Source organism: Dendropsophus ebraccatus, chromosome 11 (assembly GCF_027789765.1).
Source record: "Dendropsophus ebraccatus isolate aDenEbr1 chromosome 11, aDenEbr1.pat, whole genome shotgun sequence".
NCBI classification, from domain to species: domain Eukaryota; kingdom Metazoa; phylum Chordata; class Amphibia; order Anura; family Hylidae; genus Dendropsophus; species Dendropsophus ebraccatus.
Genome location: NC_091464.1, coordinates 98,296,321 through 98,317,548, shown reverse-complemented (window position 1 = coordinate 98,317,548; position 21,228 = coordinate 98,296,321). Strand labels below are relative to the sequence as shown.

Below are 21,228 nucleotides of genomic sequence, written 5' to 3'. Positions count from 1 at the left end.
GTTGTTATTAAACTTGCGCTGAGACCGCTACAATATCCCTAAAGAGATGTTACACTTCTTCCGTACTCCCCTGATAACCATTCAACCATTTATTATGCTCAACAATGGCACCCAGGGAGGACATATTGTTAACATACTCATTACAAAAGGCTGCACCAAGGCATGGTCCGCCCAAGGTCATGGAAACAGAGGATGCCACCTACCATTACCTAGAACTATATTTCACAAAAACCATTACATTCCTGTCCGGCTCAGCCCGGAACCTGAGCACAGCCCCCGCCCGGGCGAACACCACACGACCACCCCCTTAAACTTACCCCATATTTTAACACTAGAATTCCGGTGCCCCGCGTGTACTCCACCGGTCACAATCCTTCATAAAAAGAATTACACCAATAGTTCCTACTATACCATCTCCTTGGACTATAAGACAGTGATGTAAAAAATTTTTTTAGACCTTATACCTTTTAAGTCAATTTGTTTCATTTCTAACATCTTTATTGCTATAACCCAACAAAATTACAGCAGTTTAGTTATATATTTTTAACCCTAACCTATTCCCTATCCCCCCCCCTTACCCACCCACCGAGGAAGAGGAGGAAAAAAAATAATTAAATAAATAATAAAAATAATTGAAATAATAATAAAAAAATTAAAAAAACAACAAAAAAACAAAAAAAAACAAACAAGTGAATACCAACTTATAAAACTCTCTATCATATAAAGTAACAAACGATAATACCCCCAAATTCTCCACCGTGCATTGACCCGCTTCCAAATTCCAAAAAAATCTGTGAAACTAGTTTTATTCATATCCATCATATATTTAATTATTGGGGAAGACTTCCATCCCGCCAAAGTCTGTGCCACACCCGCCAAAAAATACAACTTAAAATCCGCCAAAGATAGTTCCCCTCCCTCTCCTCTCCATCTGTGTAAGTGCTTCATATTTTATTCTTACTTTTTTCCATCCCCACACCAATCTGTTCAATATTGCAATAATTTTTTTAAACCAGAGATCTGATATCCAGAGTGGTGCCGCCTTCAGAATATACAAGATTTGGGGTAACACTAGCATTTTAATTAAAGCCATTCTCTCAGTCATTGATAGGGGTAACTTGAGCCATATTTCTACTTTTTTTGAGATTTTAATCAAAAGAGGCTTGAGGTTGAGTCCAAACAATTTCTCACATCTTTACTAATCTGAACCCCAAGATAGTCTATTATTTCACTCCTACCCCTCCAGTTCCTTCCCTTTCCTCCTCCAGGGACAATAATGCAGATTTATCCCAGTTCACCCCAAATCCATCTTCCCATACTCCTCTACCAATCTCATAATCTTGGGGAGATTTTCCGCTGGGTTCTTAATAAACAGTAAAGCGTCATCAGCATACAGGAGAACTGTATTACTCTCACCACCTAGACCAAACCCGTTATGTCCTTAGCTATCCTAAGGCACTCCACTAGAGGCTCAATATACAGATCAAAAAGCAGGGGTGATAGAGGACACCCCTGCCGAGTACCCCTTGATAACTTAAAGCACCTAGTGGTATCCCCGTTCACGACCACACTTGCCAACGGGTATGAATAAAGTAGCCTGACCCAGCTCACAAATTCTGGGCCGAACCCCATTTCCCCCATTACTCTCCACAGAAATCCCCACTCCACCCTATCGAAAGCTTCCTACGTATCCCTTCACTATCCCTAACCAGGTCTCCCGTCTCATCCTCCAAGGCTGCAATATACGAACTCCCCTTTTGTGCCCTAACAATAGTTGCCAAAAGTTTCCCCGGTCACCCTGCCTCCACAAACCGCTTTTGGCCAAGAAAAATACATTTTTGTTTATTTATAAGGAATTCCCCATGTTCCTCTGAGCCCTCTTAATCTTATCTGCCGCTGCCTCTGTCTGTGAAACCTTAAATTCCTCCTCTGCTTCCTGAACTGCAGCTTGCAGACTGTGCTCCTGCTCTCTAAACCCCCTTTTCTTATAACATATTTCTCTCTTCAATATCCCTCGAATATGGGCCTTTAGTGCATCCCAGACATATTGGATATCAGTTGAACCCACATTAATCTCCCAGAATTCCTTTATTTTATGACAAATCTTTTCTTTGCTGTCCAGAATTCCCAGCCAATGGGGGTTAAGTCTGAAGGGACGTCCAGCTCTACTTGGGTCCTGCTCCACACATACCCCCACTGTTACAGGTACAAGATCTGAGAGATTCCTATTTCCATAGGACATTCTCCTGATCCAGCGCAAAGCTAGTACATTCCCTAGAGCATAGTCTATGCGGGAAGCAGAGTTGTAAGTGGCGCTGAAACAGGAGAAAGCCTCTTTACTACCATATAAACTCCTCCACAGGTCGACCCAACCCATCTCTTTTGCCAACTTGGCCATTTAGGAAGACTAACTAAGGTTATGAGCTTTAACCCCTTTCCTATCCAACCTGATATCCATCACGCAATTAAAGTCCCCACACATCACCAAAGGAACCTCATCTTTATCTCCTACTTCCTTTATAATCCCTGCGGGGAAAAGGGGGCGGCACATACACAAAAACCAAAATCATCTCTCTAGAGAATATATTACAGTGAAGAATTACAAATCTCCCCTTATTATCTACTTCTTTAGCAATACAACAGAATGGAATTTTGTGATGGATATAGACGGAACCCCCCCCCCCCCCAGAAAAGTTAGAGAAGAGAGTGGTATTCAGAGCTCGCCCATCTACGTCTCATCCTAGAGACCGTTTCTTGGGTACAGTGCGTCTCAAGCAGGCAAACCACTGCGGAGAGATGTCTCGTGATTAGATCAAAAGCTGCCACTCTTTTTACTCTATCTCCCGTAGGTTCCAAAACCAGATATCAAAACTCATTTAACACAACAAAAACTAAAAAAAAACAAAAAAAACCCTGTGTGCTGTCAACCCACCCTCATCCCCTCCACCCCTGCACTGGCCTTGCCGGACCCCACCATCTCCTAATTCCGGTTAAGCCTCTACTCTAGGTCCCTCCCAGCCGCCCCCCCCCAACCCCCTCAACCACAACAAAATTCAGCGTACAGATTGCCCAAAGAAAACCACTATTCTATCCCCTCAACCTCCATCCCTCTCAGCGCCTCCTCTCGGTCAGAAAAAAACCTTGTTTGCTCCTTATAAACTACCCTGAGCCTGGATGGAAAGAGAAAACAAAATCTTTGCATTAAATAGCCTCCTCCTAATGTCCCTAAAAGATGACCTCCTCTTCTGTGTCTCCCTTGAATAATCTGGGTACATTGATATCTTAGCGCCGTTATATAACATTGGATCTTTTTGCCTAGCTTGTCTCATGAAGTTCTCCTTAAACCAATTACTACAGAACCCAATCGAGTCTCCAGCTTCTGCTCCTTCAGGGAGGCCAACAATTCTGATATTTGCTCTCCTAGCTCTATCCTCAATTTCAATAATTTTATTTCTAGTAGTGTCCAGATCTTTCCGCATCCCATCCATTCCGCTCCTTAGTGAGACAATCATTTTTTCTATTTGTGGCATCGTCTTTTCCAACTCCACCATTCACGTCAGCTTTAATTAACATCAGGTCTGATGACAACTTGCCCACTTGCCCTGATAAGTCCACAATAGATTTATTACACATTTCAACCTCATTAAGGATGGACTCCAGCACTGTGTTGGTAACTCCAGCGTCTACCCCCCCCCCCCCCTCCGCCTCCTCAATGCCGCACAGGGCCGTCATATTTATGCTCCCACTGTCATCACCCCCTGAGCCGGATTGAGGAGAGGTTGATCTGCGATTCACCAGGCGTAGGAGAATTTAGGTATTTATCCTGACTCCTTTGTTCTTATCCTTTTGGGAAGAGTTTCCCCCCGACCCTTTTTGTGCCAACTTAGGAGCCATCCTTCCTGTAGATAATCAACAGATGGTTCAAGACAGTACTTATAATAGCCAGGGGTAAATATAGTTCAGCAAAGGCCTGGGGTTACCGCCAGGCTCAGAGTATTAGAGGAGGGGATTAGATGCGGAGTTCTTGCAACATTTCATGCAGAGACGTTACCTAAACAAAGAGGGAAGTATCTTTAGTAGTCATGCTTGTCTCCCCTCTATTTATTTATCTTTTGCCCTCACACCATAATGCGGAGTACTCACCCCCCATTCTCATCATCCCAAGCAGTTTCTATGCTTGCTGTTGATGTAACTTCAAGTTCTCTATATTTTAAATCTTTTATAGTCCTGTTCAAGGGCAAAAAAACAAACAATATCTTGTTTCCAAACAACCAGTCCAGCTCAAAAGGGAGACCAATATTCAGCCAGTGGCAATTATCATCCGGAGCTGCACCTGCATTATTAAGGATTCCACACAGTGCCCCCAGGCCCAGGGGCCAGGACCTGGCCGGCCCAGAACCGACCCACCGAATCCCCAGCCCGGAGGCGGAGGGAGGGAAAGGCCTGCCCGCCATCAGCGCCCAGGGACGGGGGCCCACGCCTACCTCTCTCTCGGGGCTTACGTCCCTCATTCAACGCCAAGGTATCCCCAAGCACGGGCGGTGCGTCCTCACGTCATGATGCCCCAATCTGCAGTTTAAGAAGGAACTTAGTGCTGAGATTTGAACCTTTAAAGTACTAGGACTTAAGTTCATATCCAGTCCTGCCTGCAGGAAACTAAGCACTAGAGGGATATTTGGTTCGTCTAATGGATCTTGATTACCTTTAGTAAATTTCAAGAAGGCACGCCAGACTCAAAAATAGATATTTGATGTGACATCCTTTCTGCTAGCCAGCAAGGTATTGATGACACTGTCTGTAAATCCTCTTCTCTTTAGGATGACCCCCTCAGCATCCAGGCAGTCAAGTGGAGACTCGGGGACCCTGGATGACTTACTGGTCCCTGGCATAGCAAAATCTGTTTACCTTTCTGTTTTTTCTTGTGGCGAACAGATCTATCGATGGGTTGCTGAACCTCTTTGTTAGTAGGAGGAATATGTCGTCGTTTAGAGACCACTCTGATTGGTTCAGATGAACCCTGCTTAGAAAGTCCGCCGTCGTGTTTTCTTTTCCTTTCAGGTGGATTGCCGATAAAGACGCCAAGTTTTCTTCTGCAAAAGAAAAAATCTGCGAGGACAGTTTCAAGAGGATCTGTGACTTTGTGCCCCTTCTGTCGCTCCTATCCCTTTCACCACGGTCATGGCGTCCTTTATCCCCTCCCGAGGGCTCAGACATGGCTGCAGGGGGTGTACCAGCAAAACTCCTTAGAAGGTGTCGGCTGGTGGGAGTCTCTGTGCCTGTGGACGCAGCAGGCTTCGGATGCTGCTCACTAGTTGCTGGGGTTTCAAATAGTGAGCTCTCTGGCGTCCTACCTGAAGTGACGTCGGCCGCCGGAAATGATGCAGAGCGTATGACGTCATTGCGTGCGGACTCCGGAAACCCAGGGAAACCAGAAGCCAACATTCAACATTCCTCCACAAGTCACTTGCCCCACCAGGGCCACCCTTCCTGCAGACCAGCACCAGGCAGCACCCAGCAGGCTTCCAGGCTGCTCCAAAGAGGAGTCTCATACCTGCAAGGAGCCCCACAGTGCGGACCGGCAGAACGGGGGGACCTGCGACCACCAGGTAGTCAAGCAATCTTCACTCCACAGGAGCGTCTTCCCAGACCTCCCATCCGCTAGGAAAGGAAACCTGAACTGAGGTATGAGAGGTGTGTCAAGCTTTTATGTTCTCCTTCCTGTCCTGTGGTGGCAGGTGCTCTCCTGGGGTGCTGTCATGGGCGTTAGGGTAAAGATGTATTTGGCGTTGTCTTGCCCCTTACGCCTAAACATTGTGTACTGGGACTTCTGGGGAATACTCAGCCTGATGACTATACTGCCCTAGGGATACAGCGGATCCTCTACCAAGCCAGGAAAACCATTGCCTCTAAATGGACACACGCTGACCCACCGACAGTGGGAGAATTCACTCATAGAATGAATGCAGTGATTAGGCTTGAGAGGGGGGTATATATGAAGCGGAGATGTATTAAGAAATTTGAAAACATTTGGCAGGGGTGTAGCTAGGCTCTCCTGCACCCAGGGCAAAGATTCAATTTTGCGCCCCCCCTTGTGTGCACAGTAAGCACAGGGGGGCCCATGTCGTCCTTTCACTGCTGGTATATAACATTTTTTTTTTTTTTTATGAAGTTTAGATTAGCAATTCGCTCATTTCTCCTGGCAGCACTAGTGTGGTGTTCACAATATGGGATAAATAATGTCATATTTACTGTGTACCTGGCATGTTTCTATGAAGAATGATCATCAGGCAGCTCTGGGCTCAATCAGCATTTTTTAAAGTACTTCCATATTTCCCATTTAAAATTTGGTCCCTAAGTACCTTAAGGGAGGCGCCAATGTCTCCGCTCCCTGCTGTCTGTACCTGAGGAGGCGCCGTTGTCTCCGCTCCCTGCTGTCTGTACCTGAGGAGGCGCCATTGTCTCCGCTCCCTGCTGTCTGTACCTGAGGAGGCGCCGTTGTCTCCGCTCCCTGCTGTCTGTACCTGAGGAGGCGCCGTTGTCTCCGCTCCCTGCTGTCTGTACCTGAGGAGGCGCCGTTGTCTCCGCTCCCTGCTGTCTGTACCTGAGGAGGCGCCGTTGTCTCTGCTCCCTCCTGTCTGTATCTGTGAATTAGGAGGCGAAGCTTCCTGATCTATCTCCAGTGTGACACCCAGTGTAATGTGATCCTATGGTGCCCTCTCCTAATGCACAGGTACGCTCAGCAGTAGAGTCGATCAAACCTCGGGAAATCCTAGGTTCAATTGAACTCGAACATTCACGAACCTGGCGCATTAGATTGCTGATGCCTTACCGGTCCGTGGGGAAAGAGGAGAGTGCTCAGGTACCGACAGGAATTCAGGGATTCAGCCTAGGTAATAGCCGGGCTGTCTCCTCCTTCCCCACGGACCGGGAAGGCATCAGCAATCTAATGCAGCAGGTTTGTGAATGTTCAAGTTCTATAGAACCAAGGATTTCCCGAAGTTTGATCAACTCCACCTAGCAGCGGGGACAACAGCAGCAGTAACACCTCCAGTAAGGTATTCAGTCACCTCCAGTAAGGTATTCCGTCACCTCCAGTAAGGTATTCCGTCACCTCCAGTAAGGTATTCCGTCACCTCCAGTAAGGTATTCCGTCACCTCCAGTAAGGTGTCCCGTCACCTCCAGTAAGGTATTCCGTCACCTCCAGTAAGGTGTCCCGTCACCTCCAGTAAGGTATCCCGTCACCTCCAGTAAGGTATCCCGTCACCTCCAGTAAGGTATCCCGTCACCTCCAGTAAGGTATCCCGTCACCTCCAGTAAGGTATTCCGTCACCTCCAGTAAGGTATTCCGTCACCTCCAGTAAGGTATTCCGTCACCTCCAGTAAGGTATCCCGTCACCTCCAGTAAGGTATTCCGTCACCTCCAGTAAGGTATTCCGTCACCTCCAGTAAGGTATTCAGTCACCTCTAGGTATTCCCTCACCAAATTTAGAATAAAAATAATTTAGAAAAATGACTCTTGTATCATGGTCTCTGTATATACAGGTACAGGTGCTTTATAGATCGGCGTAGGGAACTTTGGCTCTCCAGCTGTTGCAAAATTACAACTTCCATCATACATGGATAAAGCTAAAACTTTGGCTGTCCAGACATGATGGGAGTTTTAGTTCTGCAACAGCTGGAGAACCAAGGTTCCCTCCCCCTGCAGATAGTAGATGAGGTTTATACAAATGTGATATATATATTTGGAAAGGGCAGTTATTAACCTCTTAAGGACATATGACGTACCCGTATGTCATATGTCCTCATTAGCACTTCAAAGCGGGGCCGCGCGGCGACCCCGCTTTGAAGTGCCGCGGTCCCGGGTGCCGCGTGTAGCCCGGGACCGCCGCTATTAGCGGGCACAGTCTGATCGCCGTGCCCGCTAATTAGCTAATCGGAGACAGCTGTCAAAGTTGACAGCTGCCTCCGATTACCGGAGGCAACTGTTCCCTGGGGTCTACTGGGGGAGATCTCCCTGTCTGATGCCGGCCGGGGACTCGTCCAAGATGGCGCCGTCCCCGGCTCGGCACTCATTTACTTCCGGCTGCAGCAGCCGGAAGTAAACGAGTGCCTATCTCATTGATCTTTGCTGTATATCTATACAGCAAAGATCTCAATGAGAGATCAAAGTGTATATACTAGAAGTCCCCTAGGGGGAATAACCCTAACCCCAGGGGGGGAATAACCCTAACCCCAGGGGGGGAATAACCCTAACCCCAGGGGGGGAATAACCCCAACCCCAGGGGGGAATAACCCCAACCCCAGGGGGGGAATAACCCTAACCCCAGGGGGGGAATAACCCTAACCCCAGGGGGGGAATAACCCTAACCGCAGGGGGAAATAACCCTAATCGCAGGGTGAAATAACCCTAACCCCAGGGGGGCTTCTAGTATATGTGTAAAAAAAAAAAAAACTCCGCTATGGGAGTTCAGAGGGGGGTCGCGCGGCGACCCCCCTCTGAACTGCCGCGATCCCGGGTGCCGCATGTAGCCCGGGCTCGCGGCTATTAGCGGGCACGGTCCGATCGCCGTGCCCGCTAATTAAGTACTTAGAAGCAGCTGTCAAAGTTGACAGATGCTTCTAAATACTTGCTGTTATACATCCCTGGTGGTCTAGTGGGGGGATCGCCCCCCTGCGGCGCGATTGCGGGGGGGCGATCCCTGCATCCATACCGGGCCGGGGTCTGCTCCATAATGGCGCTGATCCCGGCTCGGCATTCTATTACTTTTGGCTGCAGCAGCCAAAAGTAATAGAACACCGATCTCATGGATTCATGCAGTATAACTATACTGCATGGATCTCTATGAGAGATCAGAGTGCATATACTAGAAGTCCCCCAGGGGGGACTAACCCTAACCCTAGGGGGAATAACCCTAACCCTAGGGGGAATAACCCTAACCCTAGGGGGAATAACCCTAACCCTAGGGGGAATAACCCTAACCCCAGGGGGAATAACCCTAACCCTAGGGGGAATAACCCTAACCCTAGGGGGAATAACCCTAACCCTAGGGGGAATAACCCTAACCCCAGGGGGGAATAACCCTAACCCCAGGGGGACTAACCCTAACCCTAGGGGGAATAACCCTAACCCCAGGGGGGCTTCTACCTTCTAGTATATGTGTAAAGTAAAAGAAAAATGTATTTTTAATAACACAAAATCCCCCTCCCCTAATAAAAGTCTGAATCACCCCCCCTTTCCCCATTTTATAAATAAAAATAAATAAATAAATTAACAAACAAACATGTTTGGTATCGCCGCGTGCGTAATCGCCCGAACTATTAATTAATCACATTCCTGATCTCACACGGTAAACGGCGTCAGCGCAAAAAAATCCCAAAGTGCAAAATTGCGCATTTTTGGTCGCATCAAATCCAGAATAATTGTAATAAAAAGCGATCAAAAAGTCATATATGCGCAATCAAGGTACCGATAGAAAGAACACATCATGGCGCAAAAAATGACACCTCACACAGCCCCATAGACCAAAGAATAAAAGCGCTATAAGCCGGGAATGGAGCGATTTTAAGGAACATATATTTTCTTTAAAAGGTTTTAATTTTTTACAAGCCATCAAATCAAATAAAAGTTATACATGTTACATATCGTTGTAATCGTAACAACTTAAGGAACATATATAACAAGTCAGTTTTACCCCAGGGCGAACGGAGTAAAAACAACCCCCCCCCCCCCAAATAAAAAAAAAACAATTTTTTTTTCAATTTCACCACACATATAATTTTTTTCTGGTTTCCCGGCACATTTTAGGCAAAAATTACATCTGCCATAGCAAAGTACAATTAGTTGCGCAAAAAATAAGGGCTCATTTGGGTCTCTAGGTGGAAAAATGCAGGCGCTATGGCCTTATATACACGAGGAGGGAAAAACAAAAATGCAAAAATGAAAACTGGCTGTGTCCCCTAAGGGTTAAATAAAAGTAAACAAATAAATAAATAAATAAACATGTTTGGTATCGCCGTGCGCGTAATCGCCCAAACTATTAATTAATCACATTCCTGATCTCGCACGGTAAATGGCGTCAGCGCAAAAAAATCCCAAAGTGCAAAATTGCGCATTTTTGGTCGCATCAAATCCAGAAAAAATGTAATAAAAAACGATCAAAAAGTCGTATATGCGCAATCAAGGTACCGATAGAAAGATCACATCATGGCGCAAAAAATGACACCTCGCACAGCCCCATAGACCAAAGGATAAAAGCGCTATAAGCCGGGGAATGGAGCGATTTTAAGGAGCGTATATTTGTTAACAACGGTTTGAATTTTTTACAGGCCATCAGATACAATATAAGTTATACATGTTATATATCGTTTTAATCTAACGACTCGAGGAACATGCATAACAAGTCAGTTTTATCCCAGGGTGAATGGCGTAAAAACAAATACCCCCCAAATAAAAGAAATGCGTTTTCTTTTTCAATTTCACCACACTTTGAATTTTTTTCTGGTTTCGCAGTGTACCAAATGCAAAAATTCAGCCGTCATTGCAAAGTACAATTAGTGACGCAAACAATAAGGGCTCATGTGGGTTTCTAGGTGGAAAAATGCAAGTGCTATGGCCTTTTAAACACAAGGAGGAAAAACCGAAAACGCAAAAACGAAAATGGGCCCCATCCTTAAAGGGTTAAAGTGTCACTGTCCAGGAGATTTTAAGGAACTTTGTAATTGGTTTTATTAGCCAAAAAATTAATTTTTATCATGAAAAAGCAGTTTGAAGCTCTCCCCCCGTCTTCATGGTTTTCCTATGGAGAGAGAAAGTAAAAGCAGAAAAACAGGACAACAAAGAGTTAATTTACATTCACATCCCGGGCTCTCTCCTTTGACAGGCACCATGGACCTCTCTGACCTGTAATTAGGGCTCTGAATAGCTCCCCCCCTGAGCAATCCTTTATTCTCGGCTCTCTGCTGCCCACTAATCTAGCTCCTTCCCCCTCCCCCCTTCATAGACCAGACAGGATCCGACTGATGAAAAAACAGTCGAGTTTTCCTGATTCTGAGCAGTGGATGACAGAAAGGAGAGGAGGGGGGACCAGGGAAAAGGCCTTTTACATGCAGATAATGGCAGATTTGGCTAATAAACCCAATTACAAAGTTTCTTAAAATTGCCTGGACTATTGATTTCTGCAAAAAAAAATTACGACAGTGACACTTTAAGGGGTTAAGTATAGAATAATGTACAGCCAGACCAGACCCCTAAATAAACACTGGACCCCAACTCTCATGTGTCTCCCCCCATCCCAGACAAGCGTCACCCTGTACCCCCTGTCCCCCTCCCCTGCCCACACTGTGCACCCCTGATTTTCCTCCCCTTCCCACACACCTGTATCTTCTTTCTTCCTCCTCCATAGTGCAGTGTACATACAGGACCTGCGGTGACATCATAGTCACATGTCAAGGTCCTTTACCATCTCTTTGCTGTACTGTCTCCTGGCTGCTGTTTAGCCCTGATTTGCACAAAATCGCGGTAAAAACGCAGCGAGGAGACAGGACAGTATGGGAAATAGCTCTGCTGATGAAGTAAAAATGGCCCCCCCCTTCCAGGCTGCCTCATCCACTGCCAGCCTCTCTCTGCTCCCGGTGATGGCGCCCCCCTTGGTTTCCGCACCCGGGGCAGCTGCCCCCTTTGCCCCCCCAGCTACGGCCCTGCATTTGGGGAAGGTGGACAGACGCCCCTGGCTTGCCGTCACCTATACTACATAGGATTTGTAGAAACCTAGTTCAGATTCTTTTAAATGTGCTTTAATGTTGATGTGATAATCCAACATACTGCGGTAAAGTAATATGCCATGGGACCTGTCTGGCCAGTCTATGACTCACACAATAGGAGAGGGATGCAGCAGATTATTCCGTTTCTGATAATGTTTGCAGGACATGTACATGTTTTTTGTATTACTTCTTTTAGATGTTATGTAGAGATGAGGGAACCTGGAGCAGCTGGAGTCCATCCGAACCCGAACGCTCGGCATGTGATTAGCGGTCGCTGCTGAAGTTGGATAAAGCCCTAAGGCTATGTGGGAATCATGGATATAGTCATTGGCTGCATCCATGGGGTGTATGGGGTCTGGGGCATGAGCGCTGCTGTACACCTGCGGACTAGCTATGTGTATGGGGTGTACGGGGTCTGGGGCATGAGCGCTGCTGTACACCTGCGGACTAGCTATGTGTATGGGGTGTACGGGGTCTGGGGCATGAGCGCTGCTGTACACCTGCGGACTAGCTATGTGTATAAGGTCTGGGGCATGAGCGCTGCTGTATACCTGCGGACTAGCTATGTGTATGGGGTGTACGGGGTCTGGGGCATGAGCGCTGCTGTACACCTGCGGACTAGCTATGTGTATGGGGTCCGGGGCATGAGCGCTGCTGTACACCTGCGGACTAGCTATGTGTATGGGGTCTGGGGCATGAGCGCTGCTGTACACCTGCGGACTAGCTATGTGTATGGGGTCTGGGGCATGAGCGCTGCTGTACACCTGCGGACTAGCTATGTGTATGGGGTCTGGGGCATGAGCGCTGCTGTACACCTGCGGACTATCCATGGGGTGTACAGGGTCCGGGGCATGAGCGCTGCTGTACACCTGCGGACTATCTATGGGGTGTACGGGGTCTGAAGCATGAGCACTGCTGTACACTTGCGGACTAGCTATGTGTATGGGGTGTACGGGGTCCGGGGCATGAGCGCTGCTGTACACCTGCGGACTAGCTATGTGTATGGGGTCTGGGGCATGAGCGCTGCTGTATACCTGCGGACTATCTATGTGTATGGGGTGTATGGGGTCTGGGGCATGAGCGCTGCTGTACACCTGCGGACTATCTATGTGTATGGGGTCTGGGGCATGAGAGCTGCTGTACACCTGCGGACTATCTATGTGTATGGGGTCTGGGGCATGAGCGCTGCTGTATACCTGCGGACTAGCTATGTGTATGGGGTGTACGAGGTCTGGGGCATGAGCGCTGCTGTACACCTGCGGACTAGCTATGTGTATGGGGTCTGGGGCATGAGCGCTGCTGTACACCTGCGGACTAGCTATGTATATGGGGCGTACGGGGTCTGAGGCATGAGCGCTGCTGTATACCTGCGGACCATCTATGGGGTGTACAGGGTCTGGGGCATGAGAGCTGCTGTACACCTGCGGACTATCTATGTGTATGGGGTGTTGGGGGTCTGGGGCATGAGCGCTGCTGTACACCTGCGGACTATCTATGTGTATGGGGTGTACGGGGTCTGGGGCATGAGCGCTGCTGTACACCTGCGGACTAGCTATGTGTACGGGGTCTGGGGCATGAGCGCTGCTGTACACCTGCGGACTAGCTATGTGTATGGGGTGTATGGGGTCTGGGGCATGAGCGCTGCTGTATACCTGCGGACTAGCTATGTGTATGGGGTCTGGGGCATGAGCGCTGCTGTACACCTGCGGACTAGCTATATGTATGGGGTGTATGGGGTCTGGGGCATGAGCGCTGCTGTACACCTGCGGACTAGCTATGTGTACGGGGTCTGGGGCATGAGCGCTGCTGTACACCTGCGGACTAGCTATGTGTATGGGGTCTGGGGCATGAGCGCTGCTGTACACCTGCGGACTAGCTATGTGTATGGGGTGTACGGGGTCCGGGGCATGAGCGCTGCTGTACACCTGCGGACTAGCTATGTGTATGGGGTGTACAGGGTCCGGGGCATGAGAGCTGCTGTATACCTGCGGACTAGCTAGGTGTATGGGGTCTGGGGCATGAGCGCTGCTGTATACCTGCGGACTAGCTATGTGTATGGGGTGTACGGGGTCTGGGGCATGAGCGCTGCTGTACACCTGCAGACTATCTATGTGTATGGGGTGTACAGGGTCCGGGGCATGAGCGCTGCTGTACACCTGCGGACTAGCTATGTGTATGGGGTGTACGGGGTCTAGGGCATGAGCGCTGCTGTATACCTGCGGACTATCTATGTGTATGGGGTGTACGGGGTCTGGGGCATGAGCGCTGCTGTACACCTGCGGACTATCTATGTGTATGGGGTCTGGGGCATGAGCGCTGCTGTACACCTGCGGACTATCCATGGGGTGTACAGGGTCTGGGGCATGAGCGCTGCTGTACACCTGCGGACTAGCTATGTGTATGGGGTGTACGGGGTCCGGGGCATGAGCGCTGCTGTACACCTGCGGACTAGCTATGTGTATGGGGTCTGGGGCATGAGCGCTGCTGTATACCTGCGGACTATCTATGTGTATGGGGTGTATGGGGTCTGGGGCATGAGAGCTGCTGTACACCTGCGGACTATCTATGTGTATGGGGTGTATGAGGTCTGGGGCATGAGCGCTGCTGTATACCTGCGGACTAGCTATGTGTATGGGGTGTACGAGGTCTGGGGCATGAGCGCTGCTGTACACCTGCGGACTAGCTATGTGTATGGGGTGTACGAGGTCTGGGGCATGAGCGCTGCTGTACACCTGCGGACTAGCTATGTGTATGGGGTGTACGAGGTCTGGGGCATGAGCGCTGCTGTACACCTGCGGACTAGCTATGTGTATGGGGTGTACGAGGTCTGGGGCATGAGCGCTGCTGTACACCTGCGGACTAGCTATGTGTATGGGGTGTACGAGGTCTGGGGCATGAGCGCTGCTGTATACCTGCGGACTAGCTATGTGTATGGGGTGTACGAGGTCTGGGGCATGAGCGCTGCTGTACACCTGCGGACTAGCTATGTGTATGGGGTCTGGGGCATGAGCGCTGCTGTACACCTGCGGACTAGCTATGTATATGGGGCGTACGGGGTCTGAGGCATGAGCGCTGCTGTATACCTGCGGACTAGCTATGTATATGGGGCGTACGGGGTCTGGGGCATGAGCGCTGCTGTATACCTGCGGACCATCTATGGGGTGTACGGGGTCTGGGGCATGAGAGCTGCTGTACACCTGCGGACTATCTATGTGTATGGGGTGTACGGGGTCTGGGGCATGAGCGCTGCTGTACACCTGCGGACTATCTATGTGTATGGGGTGTAAGGGGTCCGGGGCATGAGCGCTGCTGTATACCTGCGGACTAGCTATGTGTATGGGGTGTACGGGGTCCGGGGCATGAGCGCTGCTGTATACCTGCGGACTAACTATGTGTATGGGGTGTAAGGGGTCCGGGGCATGAGCGCTGCTGTATACCTGCGGACTAGCTATGTGTATGGGGTGTACGGGGTCCGGGGCATGAGCGCTGCTGTATACCTGCGGACTAGCTATGTGTATGGGGTCTGGGGCATGAGCGCTGCTGTACACCTGCGGACTAGCTATGTGTATGGGGTGTATGGGGTCTGGGGCATGAGCGCTGCTGTACACCTGCGGACTATCTATGTGTATGGGGTGTACGGGGTCTGGGGCATGAGAGCTGCTGTACACCTGCGGACTATCTATGTGTATGGGGTGTACGGGGTCTGGGGCATGAGCGCTGCTGTACACCTGCGGACTAGCTATGTGTATGGGGTGTACGGGGTCTGGGGCATGAGCGCTGCTGTACACCTGCGGACTACCTATGTGTATGGGGTGTAGGGGGTCTGGGGCATGAGCGCTGCTGTACACCTGCGGACTATCTATGTGTATGGGGTGTACGGGGTCTGGGGCATGAGCGCTGCTGTATACCTGCGGACTAGCTATGTGTATGGGGTCTGGGGCATGAGCGCTGCTGTACACCTGCGGACTAGCTATGTGTATGGGGTGTATGGGGTCTGGGGCATGAGCGCTGCGTTACACCTGCGGACTAGCTATGTGTATGGGGTCTGGGGCATGAGCGCTGCTGTACACCTGCGGACTAGCTATGTGTATGGGGTGTACAGGGTCTGGGGCATGAGAGCTGCTGTACACCTGCGGACTAGCTATGTGTATGGGGTCTGGGGCATGAGCGCTGCTGTACACCTGCGGACTAGCTATGTGTATGGGGTGTACGGGGTCCGGGGCATGAGCGCTGCTGTACACCTGCGGACTAGCTATGTGTATGGGGTGTACGGGGTCTGGGGCATGAGCGCTGCTGTATACCTGCGGACTAGCTAGGTGTATGGGGTCTGGGGCATGAGCGCTGCTGTACACCTGCGGACTAGCTATGTGTATGGGGTGTACGGGGTCTGGGGCATGAGCGCTGCTGTACACCTGCAGACTATCTATGTGTATGGGGTGTACAGGGTCCGGGGCATGAGCGCTGCTGTACACCTGCGGACTATCTATGTGTATGGGGTGTACGGGGTCTAGGGCATGAGCGCTGCTGTATACCTGCGGACTATCTATGTGTATGGGGTCTGGGGCATGAGCGCTGCTGTACACCTGCGGACTAGCTATGTGTATGGGGTGTACGGGGTCTGGGGCATGAGCGCTGCTGTACACCTGCGGACTAGCTATGTGTATGGGGTGTACGGGGTCTGGGGCATGAGCGCTGCTGTACACCTGCGGACTAGCTATGTGTATGGGGTGTACGAGGTCTGGGGCATGAGCGCTGCTGTATACCTGCGGACTAGCTATGTGTATGGGGTGTACGCGGTCCGGGGCATGAGCGCTGCTGTATACCTGCGGACTAGCTATGTGTATGGGGTCTGGGGCATGAGCGCTGCTGTACACCTGCGGACTAGCTATGTGTATGGGGTGTACGGGGTCTGGGGCATGAGCGCTGCTGTATACCTGCGGACTAGCTATGTGTATGGGGTGTACGCGGTCCGGGGCATGAGCGCTGCTGTACCCCTGCGGACTAGCTATGTGTATGGGGTCTGGGGCATGAGCGCTGCTGTATACCTGCGGACTAGCTATGTGTATGGGGTGCACGGGGTCTGGGGCATGAGCGCTGCTGTATACCTGCGGACCATCTATGGGGTGTACGGGGTCTGGGGCATGAGAGCTGCTGTACACCTGCGGACTAGCTATGTGTATGGGGTCTGGGGCATGAGCGCTGCTCTACACCTGCGGACTAGCTATGTGTATGGGGTCTGGGGCATGAGCGCTGCTGTACACCTGCGGACTAGCTATGTGTATGGGGTGTACGGGGTCTGGGGCATGAGCGCTGCTGTATACCTGCGGACTAGCTATGTGTATGGGGTGTACGCGGTCCGGGGCATGAGCGCTGCTGTACACCTGTGGACTATCTATGTGTATGGGGTCTGGGGCATGAGCGCTGCTGTACACCTGCGGACTAGCTATGTGTATGGGGTGCACGGGGTCTGGGGCATGAGCGCTGCTGTATACCTGCGGACCATCTATGGGGTGTACGGGGTCTGGGGCATGAGAGCTGCTGTACACCTGCGGACTAGCTATGTGTATGGGGTCTGGGGCATGAGCGCTGCTGTACACCTGCGGACCATCTATGGGGTGTACGGGGTCTGGGGCATGAGCGCTGCTGTATACCTGCGGACCATCTATGGGGTGTACGGGGTCTGGGGCATGAGAGCTGCTGTACACCTGCGGACTAGCTATGTGTATGGGGTCTGGGGCATGAGCGCTGCTGTACACCTGCGGACTAGCTATGTGTATGGGGTGTACGGGGTCTGGGGCATGAGCGCTGCTGTATACCTGCGGACTAGCTATGTGTATGGGGTGTACGCGGTCCGGGGCATGAGCGCTGCTGTACACCTGTGGACTATCTATGTGTATGGGGTCTGGGGCATGAGCGCTGCTGTACACCTGCGGACTAGCTATGTGTATGGGGTGCACGGGGTCTGGGGCATGAGCGCTGCTGTATACCTGCGGACCATCTATGGGGTGTACGGGGTCTGGGGCATGAGCGCTGCTGTACACCTGCGGACTAGCTATGTGTATGGGGTCTGGGGCATGAGCGCTGCTGTACACCTGCGGACTAGCTATGTGTATGGGGTCTGGGGCATGAGCGCTGCTGTACACCTGCGGACTAGCTATGTGTATGGGGTCTGGGGCATGAGCGCTGCTGTACACCTGCGGACTAGCTATGTGTATGGGGTGTACGGGGTCTGGGGCATGAGCGCTGCTGTACACCTGTGGACTATCTATGTGTATGGGGTCTGGGGCATGAGCGCTGCTGTACACCTGCGGACTAGCTATGTGTATGGGGTGCACGGGGTCTGGGGCATGAGCGCTGCTGTACACCAGTGGACTAGCTATGTGTATGGGGTCTGGGGCATGAGCGCTGCTGTACACCAGCGGACTAGCTATGTGTATGGGGTGTACGGGGTCCGGGGCATGAGCGCTGCTGTACACCAGCGGACTAGCTATGTGTATGGGGTGTACGGGGTCCGGGGCATGAGCGCTGCTGTACACCAGCGGACTAGCTATGTGTATGGGGTGTACGGGGTCCGGGGCATGAGCGCTGCTGTACACCTGCGGACCATCTATGGGGTGTACGGGGTCTGGGGCATGAGCGCTGCTGTATACCTGCGGACCATCTATGGGGTGTACGGGGTCTGGGGCATGAGCGCTGCTGTACACCTGCGGACTAGCTATGTGTATGGGGTGTACGGGGTCTGGGGCATGAGCGCTGCTGTACACCTGCGGACTAGCTATGTGTATGGGGTCTGGGGCATGAGCGCTGCTGTACACCTGCGGACTAGCTATGTGTATGGGGTCTGGGGCATGAGCGCTGCTGTACACCTGCGGACTAGCTATGTGTATGGGGTCTGGGGCATGAGCGCTGCTGTACACCTGCGGACTAGCTATGTGTATGGGGTGTACAGGGTCTGGGGCATGAGCGCTGCTGTACACCTGCGGACTAGCTATGTGTATGGGGTGTACGGGGTCTGGGGCATGAGCGCTGCTGTACACCTGCGGACTATGTGTATGGGGTGCACGGGGTCTGGGGCATGAGCGCTGCTGTACACCTGCGGACTAGCTATGTGTATGGGGTCTGGGGCATGAGCGCTGCTGTACACCTGCGGACTATCTATGTGTATGGGGTGTACGGGGTCTGGGGCATGAGCGCTGCTGTACACCTGCGGACTAGCTATGTATATGGGGTGTACGGGGTCTGGGGCATGAGCGCTGCTGTACACCTGCGGATTAGCTATGTGTATGGGGTGTACGGGGTCTGGGGAATGAGCGCTGCTGTACACCTGCGGACTATCTATGTGTATGGGGTGTACGGGGTCTGGGGCATGAGCGCTGCTGTACACCTGCGGATTAGCTATGTGTATGGGGTGTACGGGGTCTGGGGCATGAGCGCTGCTGTACACCAGCGGACTAGCTATGTGTATGGGGTGTACGGGGTCCGGGGCATGAGCGCTGCTGTACACCAGCGGACTAGCTATGTGTATGGGGTGTACGGGGTCCGGGGCATGAGCGCTGCTGTACACCAGTGGACTATCTAAGGGTCACATTGTCATCTGATGTCCACTCTCTCTGTCTTTCAGCCCCGAAAAACCAAGAGCTGTGAAGAGTCTGAGCCAGGAACTCCTATCCCAGAGGCAGAGCATATCACACCACGGGGGCCAGACCTCAAGGATGGACCCTCCTAATCCAACGTGAAGAGTCTAAATGAGGAGATTCCACCCGCATGGGCAGACTGGCTCACACCTCACAGGCGGACCCTCTCCCATGTGAAGGGGCAGGCTTTCTCTCACCTAAAGGGCAGACCCTCTTCCATCTGCAGGGGCGGACTCTCTTATATCACAGGGGATAGACAGAGCTGTGGTACAAAGTCTGAAGAGTCTGGATCCACTGCACAGGACGACACGGGGTCCAGGTTTATCGATATGATTGGGCAGCCCAGCAGATACTGCGGTGTGGGAGTCCGGGGTATAATAGTCTAACACCAGCCTGATACTTTGGGTGCAGGGATTGGTACGCAGCCATGGCTCCACCATCCTTAGGACACTGATGGGATGATGGTGCCCTGTCACACGGTCAGGAACCGCCCATCTACCAGAAAAGATGACCGAGATTTACAGGACGTGCGTTCCTTTCCCACCCCGGATATGATATACAGTGGGGCCTTGGATTACGAGCATAATTTGTTCCGGGACGGCGCTTATAATCCTAATCCACTTTTAAACCAAAGCACATTTTCCCATAAGAAATAGTAGAAATGCAGACAATTGGTTCCACACCCCAAAAATAATGATTTATTATTCTGAATAACATGTAAAACAGATGAAACAAACATTCAGAAACAGCAGAATCTGTGATATTATAAGTTACTGTACAGTAATGGAGAGGATGGGAAACACAAGGGCGGACAGAGACTGCAGGGAGCAGGAAGGAATGAGCAGGGCAGATGGGGGCACATACATGCAGCACTCTCTGTCTGGGGAGAGAGGGGTTACAGCTATGGAGAGATTACCCCCCACAGTCCTGTCCCCTGATGTAAGCCCCAGCCTGAAGTGGATCTGCTATGATTTGGAAGGTGAGGGAGACTTCCTGGGTCAGAGTACAGGGCTGTAGACCCCGCTAGGCAGACCATGCCCCTCCCCCACTCGGGCTCCCACCCAGTACAGGGAGCTCTTAAACCAAGTCACAATTTTGAAAAACTGTGAGCTCTTAAACCAAGTTACTCTTAAACCAAGGTACCACTGTACTTGTATATACTCCCCCAGCCATTGTTCTCTCTCACTGCCAGGGCCCGTTATGGGGCAGCGGGCCCCGGCTCCAGTGGCGACTAAAACTTACATCATGGTTTATGTTAAACCTACATTGTTAACTTGTGGCTTTTGTTTGTTTTTATGGAAATTAAGAAATAATCCTGACATCTTGTAGTTTTCTCTCTAGCCACTGAGCCTAACAATACTGAGACCCCCATTCTGTAGAGATCACTTCTGTATTCATAGGTGATGGTCACGGCTCTTCTCCTCCGCAACCGTGCCTATGTACAGCTCACAGAGCATGCTCACTACACTCTCCTAAAGTCAATAGGTGATATCACTGCTCCCCTTCTCTCCATACGTGCACATTGATATATGTACAGCTCACAGAGCATGCCCACAACACTCTCCCACAATCAATAGGTGATGTCACAGCTATCCTTCTCCCCAAATGTGTACACTGATATATGTACAGCTCACAGAGCATGCCCACAACAGTCTTCCAAAGTCAATAGGTAATGTCACAGCTCCTCTCCTCCCCATATGTGCGCACTGACCTATGTACAGCTCACAGAGCATGCCCACAACACATTTCCAAAGTCAATAGGTGACTTCACAGGGCATGACCATTACAATCTCCCGCAGTCAGTAGGTGATGTTACAGCTTATGACCTCTCTG

At 50.9% G+C, this 21,228-nt stretch overlaps 1 protein-coding gene across 2 annotated transcripts in view; it reads left to right on the top strand.

Annotated features, from left to right (window-relative positions):
- Positions 1-20,655, top strand: part of LOC138767892 (ICOS ligand-like) — a 71,232-nt gene extending 50,577 nt beyond the window's left edge. For both annotated transcript variants that reach the window (XM_069945756.1, XM_069945755.1), the window contains one exon: positions 19,383-20,655. In XM_069945756.1, coding sequence (XP_069801857.1) covers positions 19,383-19,405 — 23 coding nt within the window. In that variant the 3' untranslated portion in view covers positions 19,406-20,655. The remainder of the gene's footprint in view (positions 1-19,382) is intronic.
- The last annotated feature ends 573 nt before the right edge of the window (positions 20,656-21,228 follow it).